We start from the raw sequence: 19,923 nt of genomic DNA, 5'->3' as shown, positions 1-19,923 counted from the left end.
AATTTAACAACCATACCTTCAGTCCCTTCATCCAACTCATTCATATAAATTGTAAAAGGTTGAGGCCCCAGCACTGATCCCTACGGCACACCACTCGTTGCATCTTGCCAACCAGCAAATGACCCATTTATGCTTACTCTCTGTTTCCTGTTAACTAGCCAATCTTCTATCCATGCCAATATGTTATCCCCTACACCTTGAACTTTTATTTTCTGCAATAACCTTTGATGTGGCACCTTATCAAATGCCTTCTGGAAATCTAAGTGCAATACATCCACCGGTTCTCTTTTGTTCACAACACATGTTACTTCTTCAAAGAACTCCAATAAATTGGTTAAACATGATTTCCTTTTCACAAAACCATGTTGACTCTGTCTGATTACCGTGAATTTTTCCATGTGTCCTGCGAGAACATCTTTAATAATAGCTTATAACATTTTCCCTAGGAGAGATGTTAAGCTAACTGTAGTTTTTGCTTTCTGTCTCCCCCCATTTTTGAATAAAGGAGTTACATTGGCTATTTTCCAATCTAATAGCACCTTCCCCGAATCTAGGGAATTTTGGAAAGTTTAAATCATCGCATCAACTATCTCACTAGCCACTTCTTTTAGGACCATGGGATGAAGTCCATCAGGACTCTGGGACTTGTCAGCCCGCAGCTCCAACAATTTGCTCAGTACCACTTTCCTGGTGATTGTAATTTTCTTAGGTTCCTCCCTCCCTTCCATTTCCTGATTTACAGCTATTTCTGGGATGTTAGTTGTATCCTCTATAGTGAAGACCGATGCAAAATACCTGATCAATTCATCTGCCATCTCAATATTTTCCATTATTATTTCCCCAGACTCACTTTCTGTAGCACCAACACTCACTTTGTTAACTCTTTTCTTTCTAAAATATCTATAGAAACTCTTACTATCTGTCTTTATATGTCTAGCCAGCTTTCTCTCCTACTCTAATTTTTCCTTCCTTATTAATCTTTCAGCCATTCTTCGCTGTTTTTTATATTCTGTCCAATCTTCTGACCTGTGCCACCCATCTTTGCGCAATTATATGCTTTTTCTTTCAGTTACTAACTTTAAATTTTTTAGTTAATCACGGATGGTGGTTATTTCACCCTTGGAATTTTTCTTTTTTTGGGACGTATCTATTCTGTGTATTCTGAAATATCCCCTTAAATGTCTGCCACTGCATCTCTATTGTCCTATCCCTTCACCTACTTTGCCAGTTCACTTTATTTAGCTTTGCTTTCATGTCCTCATAATAGCCCTTATTTAAGTTGAAAATACTAGTCTTAGACACACTCTTCTCTCCCTCAAACTGAATGTAAAAATCATATTGTGGTCAGTGCATGCCTAGGGGGTGTCTTCACTATGAGGTCATCAATTAATCCTATCTCATTGTAAAATACCAGGTCTAGTATAGCATGCTCTCTGGTTGGCTCCAGAACGTGCTGTTCTAAGAAACTATCCTGAAAACATTCTATGAACTCATCTAGGCTACCTTTGTCCATCTGATTTTGCCAGTCTATATGCCGCTTAAAATCCCCCATGATTATCGCCGTACCTTTCTGACAAGCACCCATTATTTCTTCCTACTTCCTACTCTGTCCTACCATGTGGTTATTGTTAGGGGGCCTGTACACCACTCCCACAAGTGACTTCTTGCCTTTATCATTAATCCTCTCGACCCATTCCACTTCTACATTCTGATTTCCTGAACTTAGGTCACTCCACTCTCTCGCCCGCTTCGGCTACCACACCCTCAATTCCTGCCCCAATTTTAACTTGGAGCTTCAGCTCTGAGCAGTCAATACATTGTTCTAAGAAAACATTTGGGACTCTATTTTACCACAAATTTTAAATTATATGTTACTCTTCGAGATGACCTGCATCTTTACTCGAGATGAATTCAAGATTTTATTCAGAACAGGGTAAAGGCCTGCTACCCGACCTGGATCCGATGGGACCTGATGACGGTTCAGGTCAGATTGTGTTGCTGGTCCGGCTTTCGGGCTTGAGTCGGGTAAGACACGCACAGCAAGAAGTGTTAAAAGTAAAAAACCTACCTGAGCTGGGAGTCCGGGGCATTAAAGAGCGAAACTCTGAGTCTGTGCAGTGAGCAAGTGCGTGTCTCTATGACGTCATCACACTCATGCTGCAGCTTCCTGCAGATTGGGAGTCGCGAGGTAGGTAAAGGGAACATTCTGGTGGTGGGGTCGGGCACAGGAAAAAAATGGAGAGACTTGGGCCGGGTCGGGCTCTGGTCCGATGTGGTTCTTTCGGGTTTGGGTCGGGTTTTTTTTCGTGACCTGAGCAGGCCTTTAGAACGGGGTATTACAGGAACAGATGAAAAGTAGAAGACCTACTAGTCCATCCAGCTTGTTCCATACACTTATTACAGACATATAGGAAGTTGTGTGGGTGATTTCAACTTTTCACCTGTTAATTGACAGCATATCGTGTTTTAACAATAGTTTTTTTTAGTCCATGAGTGTTTTAAAGGTCAAATAAATAGACAAACGACAGGTTTTCTCATAGGTTAAAAAAGATAAATATTTATTTTTGCACAATAACCAAAAAGTATTTGCGACTTCACCCACTCACGCATTCACACACACATATACACACACAAGAAAAGATAGAGTAGAATGTAGCATTCAAGTAAAGTCAACTTGTTGTAAAAGAGTTTGTTGTTTTAAAAAAAAAACCTTGAGAAGCTTTTCAGGAGGAAATCTTGCAACGGTGCAGGCGTGAATGTTCTTTGTCTTGAAAAGGATGAAGTGTTGCTGGCTCCTTGTGGTTAAGCCTCAATCCAAAGTCGATGGTGGCAATCCTGGTTCACTTTCATAGATAGAGAGTTGCAAAGTCACCTTGCAATTTATCTTCTGTATTAGTTAAAGATGTTGTCAGCAGGGCTCCTGCCTAGCTGGAACTGTCCCACAGTTGTTCTAGCTGGAAAAGACCTTCTTTGGCTATTATCTGGCTGTTCTCTCTCTCTCCAGAGAGATACCTTTTAAGGTAGAAACTTGTCAGGTTGGGGTGTCAGTCAGGTTTCTTAAGGGTTCTCTCCCCTGAGGTGATTCATACAATATTCCAGGATATGGGAACCATTGTTGCATGATGGTGTCTAAATATGGTCCATTTTGATAAATTGATGTTATTTCTCATCCATTATTTAGGCCTTGGCTTCGGAGTCAGTCTGTCTGCAAAAGTCTTTGTTAGCACCATTCCTGCAGGTAGGAGTTGTTAGCATGGAATGGGCTGCTTTTCCCAAAGCTAATTCAGATGTGGATAATGAGTTTCATCTTCAACAGACAAACATGTTTATAGATGGTACAGGTTTGGTCATCTGACCTCTACTCCATTTTGTCTGTGGCACAAATGTGTCCTTTTCTTGTGGTTTAGTTCAACAGTTGACTTTTATTTCATAATTCCTCCAGTTCATTTCATATTTCATCGCTGTTCCTTTCGTGAGTATTGCATCACTATACAGACACTTCCCAGCTTTGTTAGGTCTTGGTAGAGGTGAAAATCCTGGGAAAACCCAGATTTGTTGGGATAAATCTGAAATATTCCTCTCTGACCGCCTTAGGCAATTGAAACTCAGGAGACTACTCTGACCTTGATTAATGTTTCATCAGGAGCACAGGTAACGTTGGTAGCATGCCGCTATCATTTTAATGAAGTCCCAGCACCAATTTCATGTGGTGCCTTCATCCCTGTCTTTGAGTGTAATCAAATTATAAGGCAAGCATGTTCCTACTTCCCATGAACAATGTGCAAGGGATCAACTTGTGTTAGCATAAAACTGACTCAAAATCATGACACTAGAATTAAAGTGTACACAGGAAGTGTGTGGCATATGCAGGATTTATAATGCTTAACATGCACCAGAATATACATTTGGTGCAGAAATCCATTTGCAACATTTAGTATATTGTAACCAATATGTGGACTGAATTAAAATCGGATATTTTAGGGTACTTGTAGTTATATGTATGTTGCACTGCTTTTCTTTCCAAAGCTACAGTATACTACATGTAAATAATCTGAGCTATTGGTTGTGTTAAACTTGTAACTTGATCTGGTTTTGTTTGTAGTTTAAATGCTGTGGTGCAGAGGATTTTACGGACTGGTCAACAAATATATACCATAGTTGTGAAGGACCTGCAACTGGACCACTTGCTTGTGGTGTGCCTTACTCATGCTGTAGACGCAATAAGGTATGGCTTGCTGTTGTCTAATGTAATTTCTAACTACATGGAAAAGTATAACTTTGATTACCATTCCAACTCTAGCACATTTAAATGTGACAGGGATCATTTGGAAATGTATTATGTCTTATTTATTAAATGTCGTACAGTTGCAGTATTGCACAACATATTATGCATAACTACAATAGATTGATCCCTTGTCTGGTGATAATTATGATTTTTAGCACTTGTACACTAAAGCAGTTCTAGTCAATGCTAGAAAATAACAAGGAAATTATCACTTGCAAGAACAGCCTCACTTGTAACAAAAAGTGATTGACAATGTTGAAAATGCTGGTCCCTTTAATTAACCAGGACTTACTTCAGTGTTAATAGAGAGCAGGTGATGCTCATTGCATCTTGTATTTAATGAATGGGTTTTCCCCCCAATCAGAGTGTTACTTCTAGACAGGGAGTTAGTCTAGAAGGGAAGAGTGGAAACTGGTATTGGTACTGAACTGTGGATTGAGAATAAAACAGTTGTGGATCGTAGACTGCATCCTGCTTCCTGATTTTGGTGAATGAATATTTGCCACTTGAACAGTGATTACCATTTATAGATTTGCTAGTCAATTTCCTGTGACATTACATGTGGGGAGTTAAGACTGGGCACATTTTGGGGGAGAAGAGAGGGAGGGAAGAAGGGAAAGGGTAACAAAGGAAAAATGGAAGCAGAGGAGAAGAAAGGCGAGGAAGTAGAGGGAAAGAGGAGGGAAGAAAGTGAAGACAGGAAGAGGAGACAAGGAACAGAAGGGGACAAAAGGTAGGGAAAAGGAAGGAAGAAGGTAAAAAAAATGGACTGGGAGAGGGTAATACAAAGGGGAAAGGGTGAAAGAGGATGGGAGAAGAGAGGAGATAGGAGGGAAAGAAGAGTATTGATGGAATAGGAAAGAGGTCAGAGAGGAGATGGAATGGAGTGAGATGGAGAGAATAGGAGACAGAAGGGGATGGGAAGGAAAGGAAAGAGTGGAGGATGATGGAGAGGGATGGAATGGGTAGGGGAGAGGGCAGAAAGGGTGAGGACAGAGAATGGTGATGGGACTGGGTGACACAGGCAAGGTAGGGGTGAGGATGGGGAATGAAAAGGAGCGAGGATGAGGGGAAGAGATGGAGAGGAAGAACAAAAGAGGGTTATTAGAGGACAGGAAATGGGGAGTTGGAATGAGGGAACATAGTGGAGAGAGGACACATAGACAGAAAAATGGTAAGGAAATGGAAGGGCACTGAGGACCAGGGGGAGGTGATATGAGAGGGAAAAGGACAGGGAAGGGTTGAGACAGTATGGAGCAAGGCAGGGAATGGGAGAATAGAGGAACTAGAAGGGTAGAGAACAAAGCAGGAGCCACCAAGGGAGATAGTGGGGAAGGGGAAGGAACAGGAGGAGAACAGTCAGCCACTTGAGCTTGTGCTGCCATTCAATTGGATCATGACTTTTTATTATTGATCTGAATGCAGGCGTGATCTGCAAATTTGTAGATGATACTAAGATCTGTCCTAGTGTTAGAACAGCAAATGATGATTGACTGCTTCGTGCAGAACTTGAAATAGAGTCATAGAGAGATACAGCACTGAAACAGGCCCTTTGGCCCACCGAGTCCGTGCCGACCATCAACCACCCATTTGTACTAATCCTACATTAATTCCTTGTCCCCTACCACGTCCCTGCCTTCCCTCAATTCTCCTACTACCTACCTACACTAAGGGCAATTTACAATGGCCAATTTACCTATCAACCTGCACGTCTTTGGCTGTGGGAGGAAACCGGAGCACCCAGCGGAAACCCACCCGGTCACAGGGAGAACTTGCAACCTCCGCACAGGCAGTACCCAGAACTGAACCCGGGTCGCTGGAGCTGTGAGGCTGCCGTGTTAACCACACCGCCACGGTGCCGTGTATTGGGAGATGGGTCTCGTGACTGGTAAATGATAAATTTAGAGAGCTACAATGTTATGCATGTGGGCTGGGTGAATGCTGTACATTCATATGCTCTAAATTCATATTAAAGAAGGTGGAGAAATAAGAGAACTGGGCATTCTGGTGCATAAATATCTAAAAGTACATGAGCAACGCCATGAGACGATAGCTAGAGCAAAGATGTTGGTGTGCATTTTTGGAACAATTGATTATAAGATGAGGCATGCTATTGTGTTTTTGTACAAAGGTATGGTGGCAGCAAGCTCATTTGTGGCTTTGGATAATTATCTGAAGAGAAAAAAGTTGCAGGGCCACAGGGAAAAGGTGTGGAGGAGGACTAGCTGAGTTGCTCTTGCAGAGAGCTGGCACGGACATGACAGTCCAAATGGCTCCCTTCTGTGCTGTAACCATTCTATGATTCTAACTAAGAATCTTTATCATCCCTCATCCATAGTTCTGATAGCCAGATCCTAACTCACACCAAGTCCCATTCACCTATCACTCGCTGACCTACATTGACTCCCAGTTTACGCCTCGAATTTATAATTCTCATCCGTGTTTTCAAATCTATCTGTCTTTTATACCTGAAGTTTTAGTTTCCCTTTCAGTTAGGGGCTGTCTTTTTATTAAAAAAAACCCTCTGAAATTGGGGTCTGTGCACCTAACAGAACATTCAACAGCATTTCAGACAACAGCTCGCGCACACTCCCCCTTTGGTCCCGCAAACCATGGATTCCATCACGGGTGCCCCCCACCCCCTCCGGCGCTCCCTTGTGGAAAAAGGTAAGCTTTACTGTCGTAAAGTTTTCTTTCGAACACAAGAAATAGAGCAGAAATAGACCATATGGCCCATCAAGCCTGCTCCACCATTCAAAATGATCATGGCTGATCTTTGGATTCAACTCCACTTTCCTGCCTTCTGCCGTAACCCTTAATTCTCTGAGAGACCAAAATCTGTCTACCCCAGCCTTAAATCTATTCAACAATAGAGTATCCACAACCCTCTTGGGTAGAGAATTCCAAAGATTCACAACCCTTTGAGTGAAGTAATTTCTCCTCATCTCAGTCCTAAATGATCAGCCCCTTATCCTGTGACTGTGCCCCTGGGTTTTAGATTCCCCAACCAGCGGAAATAATCTCTCTTTACCTTCTCCAGCCCCTTTAGAATCTTATATGTTTCAATGAGATCACCTCTCATTCTTCTAAACTCCAGAGAATACAGGCTCAATTTACATAGCCTCTCATCATAGGACAATCCCCTCATCCCAGGGACCAATTTCGTGAACCATTTGCTGCACTGTCTCCAATGCAATATCCTTTCTTAAATTTGGAGACCAAAACTGCATACAGTATTCCAGATGTGGTCTCACCAAAGCCCTGTACAATTGTAGCAAAACTTCCTTATTCCTGTACTCCAATCCCCTTACAATAAAGGCCAACATGACATTTGCCTTCCTAATTGCTTGTTGTACCTGCCTGTTAACTTTCCGCGTTCCTTGTACAAGCACACCCAAGTCTCTTTGAATATTGACACTTACGAGTTTCACACCTTTTGAGAAAATATTCTGCTTTTCTATTCTTGCAATCAAAGTGAATAACTTCACACTTCCCTACATTATATGCCATCTGCCATCTTGTTGCCCACTCACTTAACCTGACTCTATCCGTTTGGAGCTTCACTGTGTCCTCCCCAGGGCTTACCTATCCACCTACCTTTGTATCATTAGCAAACTTAGATCCGTTATTCTGTCTCTTCATCTAAGTCATTAATATAGATTGTAAATAACTGAGGCCCCAGTACCAATCCTTGTGGCACTGCAGTATTTACTGTGCCAGCTTGAAAATGCCCTGTTTATGCCTACTTGTTGCTTCCTGTCTGTTAACCAATCATCTATCCAAGCTAATATGTTACCCCCAACTCCATGAGCCCTTATTTTGCATGTTAACCTTTTGTGTGGCACCTTATCGAATGCCTTTTAGAAATCCAGGTATACTACATCCTGGTTTTCCCTTTATCTACCCTACTAGTTACATCCTCAAAAAAAACTCTAATAAATTTGTTAAACAGGATTTCCCTTTAGTAAAATCATGTTGACTTGTTCTAATCTACTGTACTTTTCTCAGTGCATTGTTAAGACTTCCTTAATAATAGGTTCCAGCATTTTCCCAACGACTGATAAGCTAACTGGCCTGTTTTCTCTCCCTCCTTTCTTGAAAAGCAGTGTAACATTTGCCAACTTCCAATCTGATGGGACAGTTCTCGAATCTAAGGAATTTTGGAAAATCATAGTTAGCACATCCACTATTCCACTATATCTGCATCTGTCTCTCTTAGAACCCTAGGATATAGGCCATCAGGTCCTGGAGATGTGTCAGATTTTAGTCCCTTAAGTTTCTCTAATACTTTTTCTCTGCTGATATGAATTTCCTTAATTTCTTCACTCTCTAGCCCCGTGGTTACTGCCTATTTCTGGTATGGAACTTCTGTCTTCTACTGCGAAGACAGACACAAAATATTTGTTCAATGCCTCTGCCATTTCCTCATTCCCCGTGATAATTTCTCCAAGGGACCAATGTTCACTTTAGCTACTCTCTTCCTTTTGATATATCTATAAAAGCTCTTACAATCTGTTTTTGTGTTACTGGCTAGTTTGCTCTCTATTTTTTTCCTTTTTTTTATCAACTTTTTGATGATCTTTTGCTGGTTTCTAAAACACTCCCAATCCTCAGACTTGCTACTCTTTTTTGCAACATTGTAAGCCTCTTCCTTTAATCTAGCGCTATCCTTAATGTCCTGAGTGAGCCACGGTAAAGGCCTGCTTGGGTATAAAATTAAAACCCGACCCGACCTGACCACAGCCAAACTGAACCCGACTGGAGCCTGAGTCCTTCAATTTTTTTTTATGCTCGACCCGACCTGAAAATCGCGTCAAAACGTAGATGAAAAAGAAAACAATACAAAACAAAACAGCACAGTCCAGCCCAACCCGACCCGAATGCTGGGCACAGAATATAGACCCGACTCCACCCGAACCCAACGCATATAGTTGGGTTTGGTCGGGTTCAGGTCGGGTAGCCAGGCTTTAAGCCACGGATGGGTCTTTCTGGCTGAGTTTTTGTTTTTCAAAGGAATGTATTTTTGTTGAACATTTTGAATTGTTTCTTCAAAGGTTTCCCACTGTTGATTTACCGCTGTATCTTTTAGTCTATTTGCCAAATTTACCTGAACCAGTTCTCCCCTCATGCCTAAGTAATTGACTTTGTTTAAGTTTAAGATTCTTGTTTGTGATTGGAGCATGTCGCTTTTAAACTTACCATGGATTTCAGACAGTTCAGAAGTACAGCAAGTTCTTAACATCATAAACATTTTAACAAATAACATATTACATACTGTACAGGTAGCATTTTCATATTCCGCAATTGTATACTCGTATTTTCAAAATCATAAGGGCTTAACCAATCACAAAACCAAGTAAATGTGACAATTAGCGTTAGCAAGATTCGAGCATCATAAAATTATCATAATGCAGAGCCTTCCTTCTCTCTTGCACTCCTTCTTTAAACTCTGGATAAAGCATCAGCAATTACCTTATTTTTCCCTGCAACATGCATAATTTTTTTATGTAAATGGCTGTAACATAAAACTCCAATGAAACAGCCTGAGGTTCTTTGTTCTGAACTTTTCTGGAAACACAAGTGGGTTGTGGTCTGTATAAACTAGTACCTCCCCCTGACTATTGGTTACATATATTTCAAACTGTTGAAGAGCCAGTACAAGTCTGAAAGCCTCTTGCTCGATGATCGAGTGTTTTATTTGATGCTTATTAAGCTTCCTAGAGAAGTAGCTAACAGGCTGTTCAATACCAGCCTCATCATCTTAGAGCAGCACTGCTCCTACCCCTACATCACTGGTGTCAATAGCCACCTTGAATGGCTTACTAAAATCTGTGGCTGCAAGAACTGGCTCCTTTAAATGGCCTTTAACTTTTCATATGTTTTTCATGACTCTGACCATTGAAACTTCATGATTTTCTTGAACAAATTTGTCCATGGAGTGCCTACTGTGCTGAAATTAAGGACAAATTTCCCATGGAACCCAACACATAGATAGAAATTATAAAAGATCTTCTTTCTTTGTCATGGGTATAGGAAACTCTATGATTGCCTAAACCTTGGCCTCTCGAGGTAACACTTGACCTTGAGCCATAATATGTCCAAAATAAGCGACATTTGCCAAGTTTATGATGAGGTTAGTTTCGGTCAGCCTGTTGAATAGAGTTCACAAATGTCTGACATGATCACTCCAAGTGTCGCTGTACATCATTGATGTACACTATTACTCAACCTGACAATCACGTAATTGGTTAATCTTTGAAATGTAGCCAGGACATTTTTCATATCAAATGGCATACTTTAACATTGGAACAGACCATCTGGTGTCACAAAAGCAGAAATTTCTGTGGCTTGGTCGGTCAAGGGGACTTGCCAATAACCCTTAAGCAAATCAATCTTGCTAACAAAGGCCAATTTCCACCCCCCCGCCCCCCCGCCACTCCCCATTAATACAATCCTCAAGTCTTGGGATCGGATAGGTGTCCGTCTTAATTGTTGCATTAACCTTTCGATAATCAATGCAGAATCTTTGAGAACGGTCTGGCTTTGGTACAAGAATGACAGGAGAGCTCCAACTACTTTGGGTTCAATTATATCATTATTTAACATGTATTCAGCCTAATCCCTGACTTTGGCCAGTTTGCTGAGATTGAGTCTGTAGGGGCTTTGTTTAATTGGTTTAGCTTCCCCTACATCAATTTCATGAATAGCCAGAGAAATACGACCTGTCTTATCTGAACGTACAGCCTTATATTCACTCAATAGGTCAGCTATGTCTTTCTTCGGGTGCTCCGGGAGATGGTATAGCACCTCACCCAGACCCTCCAACACCTTTGCGTTCACCAGCTTTACTGCCGGAGGCTCATGTGCACCAGTATCACCATTCTGCATTCTCTACCACCTGTGCTTATCTACTGACTGACAATGCTCATGGTCATAGTACCTCTTCAACATATTCACATGATACACCCTTTGACTCTTGCATCTGTCTGGGATACTGTTACGACCTCAGTGATATTGTCAACATGAGGAAAATACATTATATTAACCACCAGACCAATTTCAACAGTTATACAACAAAATTTCATGTTTTAAGGCTTTTATTATAACAACTAAACTAAAAGAAATCCCCAATTAACTGAATAGTACTTTGTAAGTAGCTGATACAGCAAATTACAGTGAAAGGTATTCTTTATTTATGAAAATACGTGAAAACCTCACAGGTTACACAGTCTTTTTGGATGGTGAAATCCTTTGCGGTTAAAAGTCCCAAACTCCTCCCAGTTGCAATGTGTTGGATCTCCCAGACTATTTCAAAAATCAGTGTTCTCTTCACTCACTTCATCCTGTACTTCTGACCTGGAAGTCGTGAATGAAATCGGACGGGCCACCCTGCATCGACCTAGGCACTGGAAATGACAACGGCAAACACAGCCCTGTCGACACTGCAAAGTCCTCCTTACTAACATCTGGGGGCTTGTGCTAAAGTTGGGAGAGCTGTCCCACAGACTAGTCAAGCAACAGCCTGGCATAGTCATACTCACGGAATCATACCTTACAGACAATGTCCAGACACTGCCGTCATCATCCCTGGGTATGTCCTGTCCCACCGGCAGGACAAATGCAGCAGAGGTGGCAGCACAGTGGTATACAGTCGGGAGGGAGTTGCCCTGGGAGTCCTCAATATCGACTCCAGACCCCATGAAGTCTCCTGGCATCAGGTTAAACATGGGCAAGGAAACCTCCTGTTGATTACCACCTACTGCCCTCCCTCAGCTGATGAATCAGTACTCCTCCATGTTGAACATCACTTGGAGGAAGCACTGGTGGCAAGGGTGCAGCATGTACTCTGGGTGGGGGACTTCAAGTCTAACACCAAGAGTAGCATCACGACTGACCAAGCTGGCCGAGTCCCAAAGGACATAGCTGCGAGACTGGGTCTGCGGCAGGTGGTGAGGGAACCAACAAGAGGGAAAAACATACTTAACCTCGTCATCCCCTATCGCCCTGCTGCAGATACTTCTGTCCATGACAGTATCGGTAGGAGTGACCACCGGAGACTTACATTGACGATACCCTGCATCGTGTGTGTGGCACTACCACTGCGCTAAATGGGATAGATTTCCAACAGATCTAGCAATGCAAAACAGGACATCCATGATGCACTGTGGGCCATCAGCAGCAGCAGAATTGTATTCAACCACAATCTGTAACCTCATGGCCTGGTATATCCCACACTTTACCATTACCATCAAGCCGGGAGACCAACCCTGGTTCAATGAAGAGTGCAGGAGGGCATGCCAGGAGCAGCACCAGGCATACCTCAAAATGAGGTGTCAACCTGGTGAAGCTACAACACAGGACTTCTTGCGTGCCAAACGACAGAAGCAGCATGCGATAGACAAAGCTAGTCGCTCCCATAACCAATGGATCAGAACTAAGCTCTGCAGACCTGCCACATCCAATCGTGAATGGTGGGAGACAATTAACTAACTGGAGGGGGTGGCTCCACGAATATCCCCATCCTAAAGGATGGGGGAGCCCAGCACATCAGTGCAAAAGATAAGGCTAAAGCATTTGCAACAATCTTCAGCCAGAGTTGATGATCCATCTCGGCCTCCTCCTGAAGTCCCCAGCATCACAGATGCCAGTCTTCAACCAATTCGATTCACTCTACGTGATATCAAGAAACAACTGAAGGCACTGGATACTGCAAAGGCTATGGGCAATAGTACTGAAGACCTGTGCTCCAGAACTTGCCGCACCCCTAGCCAAGCTGCTCCAGTACAGCTACACCACTGGCATCTACCCAGCAATGTGGAAAATTACCCTGGTATGTCCTGTACACAAAAAGCAGGACAAGTCCAACCCGGCCAGTTACCGCCTCATCAGTCTACTCCCAATCATAAGTAAAGTGATGAAAGGCGTTATTGACAGTGCTATCAAACAGCACTTGCTTAGCAATAACCTGCTCACTGACATTCAGTTTGGGTTCCGCCGTGGCCACTCAGCTCCTGACCTCATTACAGCCTTGGATCAAACATGGACAAAAGAGCTGAACTCAAGGTGAGGTGAGAGTGACTGCCCTTGACATCAAGGCAGCATTTGACCAAGTATGTAATCAAGGGAGCCTAGAAAAACTGGAGTCAATGGGAATCAGGGGGAAAACTCTCCGCTGGTTGGAGTCACACCAAGTGCAAAGTAAGATGGTTGCAGTTGTTGGAGGTCAATCATCTTAGCTCCAGGACATCACTGCAGGAGTTCCTCAGAGTAGTGTCCTAGGCCCACCCATCTTCAGCTGCTTCATCAGTGACTTTCCTTCAGTCATAAGGTCAGAAGTGGGGATGTTCGCTGATGATTGCACAATGTTCACCATTCGCGACTCCTCAGATACTGAAGCAGTCCATGTAGAAATGCAGCAAGACCTGGACAATATCCAGGCTTGGACTGATAAGTGGCAAGTAACATGCGCACCACACAAGTACCAGGCAATGGCCATCTCCAACAAAAGAGAATCTAACCATCTCTCCATGATGTTCAATGGCATTACCATCGCTGAATCCCCCACTATCAACATCCTGGGGGTTACCATTGACCAGAAACTGAACTGGAGTAGCCATATACATACCATGGTTACAAGAGCAGGTCAGAGGCTGGGAATCCTGCGGCAAGTAACTCACCCCCTGACTCCCCAGTGTCTGCCCACCATCTACAAGGCACAAGTCAGGAGTCTCATGGAATATCTCCATTTGCCTGGATGGGTGCAGCTCCAACAACACTCAAGAAGCTCGACACCATCCAGGACAAAGCAGTCTGCTTGATTGGCACCCCATCCACAAACATTCACTCCCTCCATCACCAACATTTAGGGGCAGCAGTGTGTACCATCTACAAGATGTACTGCAGCAACGCACCGAGCTCCTTTGACAGCGCCTTCCAAACCCGCGACCTCTACCACCTAGAAGGACAAAGGTAGCAAATGGTTGGAAACACCACCACCTGCAAGTTCCCCTCCAAGTGACACACCATCCTGACTTGGAACTATATCGCTGTTCCTTCACTGTCGCTGGGTCAAAATCCTGGAATTCCCTTTCTAACAGCACTGTGGGTGTCCCTACCCCACAGGGACTGCAGCGGTTCAAGAATGCAGCTCACTGCCACCTTCTCAAGTGCAATTAAGGATGGGCAATAAATGCTGGCCTACTCAGCGACGCCCACATCCCATGAATGAATTAAAAAAAAGAATAAGGCATTTCTTGGTGTCCTGCTGGTCATCGTCTTCTCCACAAGCTTCAACTTTCAAAACAGGTTCAAGTCTTCGCAGCCTTTTATTGCAACAAGCTTCTGAAAGTATGTGTCTCTCTTCTCTCTCTCTCTTGAGGCCGCAACTGATAGTTTCTTCTCTTACAGCCTGCTGTGAGGCTGCAACTACTGAGATTTTTTGAAATCTCGGGGAGTCAAGGGGTATGTGGAGCAGGCCCGAAAGAGGAGTTGTGGCCTGGGACAGATGAGCCATGATCTTACTGAATGGCGGGCAGGCTTGAGGGGCTGAATGGCTTACTCCTTGCTCCTATTTCTTATGTTCCCTTCTTCCAGCCTACCTTGAGGCCACAGCCATTGGTTTCTTCTCATTTCGCCTGTTTGCTTTTAGAAAGTCTGTTAAATTTATCTGGACTCAGAAGTCAATCGCTTATTTTATTGTCCAAAAATGCACAGTCCAGAAATCACTTGGGCCTTTCCAATGTTCCCAGATGCTAACTGCTGCCAGATACATTTACGTCTTCTGAATTACTGATTTCTTGTTTTACTACCTGAAAGTCTGGGAGGGTGAAACCTGTTGTTCTTCAGGTGTTAGCCCTGCAATCTCTGTTTCACAAGAAAGTCTTTGATCTGTGTTCTCTGTTGTCCTGGTAACTTTTCACAGAGTGGAAGTAAATTGACCTGACCTTCTGGAGGTCATCTTGAACTTTTAAAAATCACTCTTTTTTTTTTAAACATCATAATGTTACTAGGTCCAGCATTCATAACAGGTACGAACTACGCAGTTCACATCACTGAGTTTCCTCTTGATACAGTAGGGTCCACTAAACCTAGCTGTCACCAGCCAAAGATAACGAGACTAGCACCTTATCCTCAGGTTGAAAACTACATACCTTAACTGTTCTACCTGCCTGTGTTTTCATCATTTGCTAAGAAGTTTTGTTCTCGGGCCACTGCAGAAGCTTTTGAGCGCCTTTCTCAGAACTTTGACACAGAAACATAGGAGCAGGAGTAGGCCATTCCGCCCGTCGAGCCTGCTCTGGCATTCAATTAGATCATGGCGGATCATCTACCTCAACGGCATTTTCCTGCGCTAACTCCGTATGCCTTGATGTCATTAGTATCCAGATATCCATCGATTTCTGTTCTTGAACATGCTCAATGATTGAGCATCCACAGCCCTCTGAGGTAGAGAATTTCAAAGATTCACCACCCTCTGAGTAAAGACATTCCTCCTCATCTCAGTCTTGAATGGCTTACCCCTTATTCTGAGACAATGTCCCCTGGTCCTAGATTCACCAGCCAGAGGAAACATCCTATCTACATCCACCCTTTCACGCCCTGTAAGAATTTTGTAGGTTTCAATAAGATCACCTTTCAATCTTCGAAACTCTAGAGAATACAGGCCCAGTTTCCTCAATCTCTCTTCATAAGACAATCCGGCCATCCCAGGGATTAATCTGGTTGCACTCCTTGTATAGCAAGTATATCATTCCTTAGATGAGGAGACAAAAACTGTACACAGTCCTCCAGGTGTGGTCTCACCAAGGCTGTATACAATTGCAGCAAGACTTCTTTTATCCTGTTCTCAAAATCCCTTGTGATGAAGGCCAACATACCAATTGCCTTCCTAATTTCTTGCTGTGCTTACTCATGAACAAGGATACTGAGGTCCCTTTGGACATCAACACTTTCCAACCTCTCACTATTTAAGAAATACTAGGAAATGTTACATAATGTAGGAGGGTAGTAGTTTACTCTTAATGTGCCAAAAATATCTCTCTAATAAGTATATGAGGCCCTTAACCTCATGCCCATAGACCGATTCGAAGTGACTGATGCCAGTGGCTTCATTTGGCATGTCCTGAATTGTGAATATCAAGAATGATTTCCCTTTATCCCAATCCTGAGGATAGTCAGGACAATAGGTTCTAATCGCAATCTTTAGAGTTTGGTGATGCTTCTCCAAAGCACCTTGTGAGTGTGGGTAATAAGCAGACGACTTGAGCTGCTTTACTCCTAGATTACATACAACCTCCTGAAATATACCTGGCGTGAAATTTGACCCCTAGTCAGACTGAATTTCTTTTTGCAACCCATACCTAGTGGAAAAACTGGACCAACTCCTCAATCACAACTTTTGCTGTGATCTTCTTCAGTGGTACTTCCTTTGGAAACCGAGTGGACAAATCCATGATGGTCAGGAGATAGCTAACAAGCGACTTAGTCTTTGGGAAGGGTCCAACACAATCCTGAAGAACCCTACTAAATGGTTCATCAAGTGCAGGTATTGGTATTAATGAGGCCAATTTAATCGAAACATGGGCAATTCTCAGAATGTCACTGCAGTAACAAGTAGGGACAACAGTTTGATGGACTACAGTCCAATCCTCATCAGGTTTCTGAAGAGGTCTCCACTTAGGCATCAAAATGTCATTCTTGACATAATAACACTCAGGGACTTTTTCAGCCTCTGCCTCAGAACACACTATGTGAGGCAAGCTCCTCAAATCAGGGTCTGCCTGTTGTGCCTCAATGAAGGAAGATCTGTTAAACAATTCACCTTTGCTAGCCTTGTAGCCTTGAACACCAACACTCTCATCCAAATCCTTAAAAAAGTTTTCAGCCAACTAAACATCCAAATTGTTTTCCACAGCAGCTAAATCCATCTCATCTTATTTAACCCTATGAGCCTTGGAGCTAGTCAGAACACAATCCAGGAATAGTCTGGGAAATTCTTCCTGCAAAACTGCAGATTCTGCAGCCTTCCCGAAACCACTGGAGACGCCAACACCAGTTCCTAGCAAAAAATCCACACCTTCAATAGGCAAACTAGGAACAACTGCAAATGGTAACAGGACCAGTAACTAAGTCACATTTTAATTCAACCCTGTATAAGAAAACGGGTAAATAATTTCCATCAATACCCTTAATTAACACCTTCGCATTCAGCTAACTTCCAGGAGGGATGGGGTGGGGAAATTCATGACACCTGTCAACATCAGTGACTGTGCTGCCCCTGTATCTCTAAGGATAGCAGTTGATTTGCCCACCTCACCAGACAGAAGTGGAGTACTTTACTGTCAAACAGAAAACTTCTATAGTTTTCTGCACCCTGAGAAACTACCTGCTTGTTGTGAACGTAACCCGTTAGGACAATATTTCCTGGGCGGGGACACCATTTGCCTGTATAAATGCAGTGTTTTTCCACTTCAAACACTCAGCTTTCACATGTCCTTTTTATGACAAAAATAGCATGTCGGTGCCTTTGAACCAAACTGTCCTCGGGACTTTCTCTTTTACTAACCCGAAGGTTGTCTGTGTCTTTACCTTTGCCATCTTTCTCAATTGGACCAGATCTCTTTTCATTATCAAACTTTCTATCTCTCCAATTTCTCTGAAAGTTTCCAAATTGGGGCCTGTGCCTACTGTTCTTGTGAATCAATTCATAATCATCACCACTATTGGGGCTTCCTTTATTTGATAAACTTTATGTTCTTCCAGGTGGGATCTTATTCCCGAAGGGACATTATTTTTGAATTCTTTCATCAGAATCACTTCCTAAGGCTCTCCAAAGTCTTGTGCAACCTTCAGCGATCTACAACAGCTATCGAACACCTTTTCTTTCTTTCTAGTAAATTCCACATATGTCTGTTCCTGTTTCCTTTTGAAATTTCTGTCTATAGGACTCTGGTACCAACTCATAGGCATTACGAACAGCAGTCTTTACTTTGTCATAGTCCTGTGAGTGCTCCTGTGAAGGAGTGCACCTCCAAAGCTTTCCCTACAAAAACTCTGTGTAGGAGAATAGTCCAGGAAGATTTAGGTCAATTCAGATTCATGTCAATTTGCTCAAATGACACAAAGTACATTTCTACTCCCTCCTCACTAAATTCAGTTACAAAGTGAATATTCTTTGCCAAATCAAAACTACAAGGAGTTTGCTCACCTTTCATCTCCAATGCAAGGTCATGGACTTTGAGCTTTTCCCTTTCCAATTTTAATTTCTCCTCTTTTTCTTCACTTTCCCTTTCCAACTTCATTCTCTCTTTTACTAATTCAATTTTGGCCAGTTCTATTTGAACACTAGCAGAAACATCCTTTTGTTTCTCAAGCTTCAAGTGAGAAGCCAATTCTTCAATCACCTCTACCTTCCTAACTCTGTTTTTTAAGCTGACCCCTATGTACCTCCTATAGCCTTCAAATTATCATTTGTCAACCGTTCAAAGCTCGAAGAGACAAATCCTCTCTCTCCACAAATGTCTGAGCATCAAAGGTACTCATGCTAATTCCCACTGAATACAGCAAAAATAAATGCGAAATCCAGTTTGTTTAAATTCTGGAAATTTCCAGTGAACCAATTTTCACAGCCTAATTTAGATCAATCCTGGACCAGTCCCCAAATTTGTTATGATCCCCGTGGAGATCAACAAACCAAAAGAACCAAATTTATCAAACTACCTCAATAAAAAAATGAATAGAATTTCACTATAATAACTTTTACTTAAACAAACCAAGATTGACGTAAACTAAACATGAATTGACAAACAAATCACGGTCAATACATATATTACAAATTGCACATTAACTATCAGATACAACAAAGATAGATCTCACCAATTTACTGGGCAGCCCACTCAGCATCTATGGCACCAGTTACAGCCACTAAGTTCTTCAAAGCTCTGAACTTCCATAGGTAGATGTCCAGCTCCTTTCTTCCAAGATGCAGCCACCAATTCTCATCCAACAGCAGTTCCCCTTCAACTCGAACTCCATAGTACATAAGGTCTTCACCGATATAGCACACTTCTCCAGAACCTCCTCAGCTCTGCTCATGACATTCTTGATGGCATGAATCACCAGTATTATCTCAAGTAAAGGCTACAGCTACAGCAACTCGCATCTGCCTGTTGCGAGCTCCTGAATCCAGTTTTTACTTTCTTCAGCCTGCCTGCACTTCGCCCTGTGTGATCTGAGCTTGGTTGGCTCTGTCTTTTAATTTGGTTCCAACTAGTTTCTGTTTCCCCAGAAACCTGAAGTTTTAGTTTCCCTTTCAGTTAAGGAGTTAAGGTGTGTCTCAACCAGGGTCAGTGCACCTAACACAACATTCAATCTGTTCAGAGAGCAGCTCATACTGCTGGTCCTGCAAACAGCGGATTCCATCACACTTCTTCAAAATTTGCCTTACTTAAATTCTTGAGCACTTGCCTTCCGGGAGAGCAGCGGACCTATGGGAAGAACACGGAGCAGGGAGCAGTGAAATAAAGCCCAAGGATCGCAGCCTACACCGCTCACCTTCCAGGAGAGCAGCAGACAGAAGCAGACCTGCGAGAGGAACACAGAATGGGGAGCAGTTAAGTAAAGCCTGAGGATCGTGGCCT

At 42.8% G+C, this 19,923-nt stretch overlaps 1 protein-coding gene across 1 annotated transcript in view; it reads left to right on the top strand.

The window, feature by feature from the left end:
* tspan15 (tetraspanin 15) overlaps positions 1 to 19,923 on the top strand; it is a 258,614-nt gene that overhangs the window by 128,720 nt on the left and 109,971 nt on the right. The window contains exon 5 of the mRNA XM_068052393.1: positions 4,103 to 4,225. Coding sequence (XP_067908494.1) covers positions 4,103 to 4,225 — 123 coding nt within the window. The remainder of the gene's footprint in view (positions 1 to 4,102; positions 4,226 to 19,923) is intronic.

This window comes from Heterodontus francisci, chromosome 20, assembly GCF_036365525.1.
Source record: "Heterodontus francisci isolate sHetFra1 chromosome 20, sHetFra1.hap1, whole genome shotgun sequence".
Taxonomy (NCBI): domain Eukaryota; kingdom Metazoa; phylum Chordata; class Chondrichthyes; order Heterodontiformes; family Heterodontidae; genus Heterodontus; species Heterodontus francisci.
Note: the sequence above shows the minus strand (reverse complement) of the source record. Positions and strands in the feature narration are given on the sequence as shown.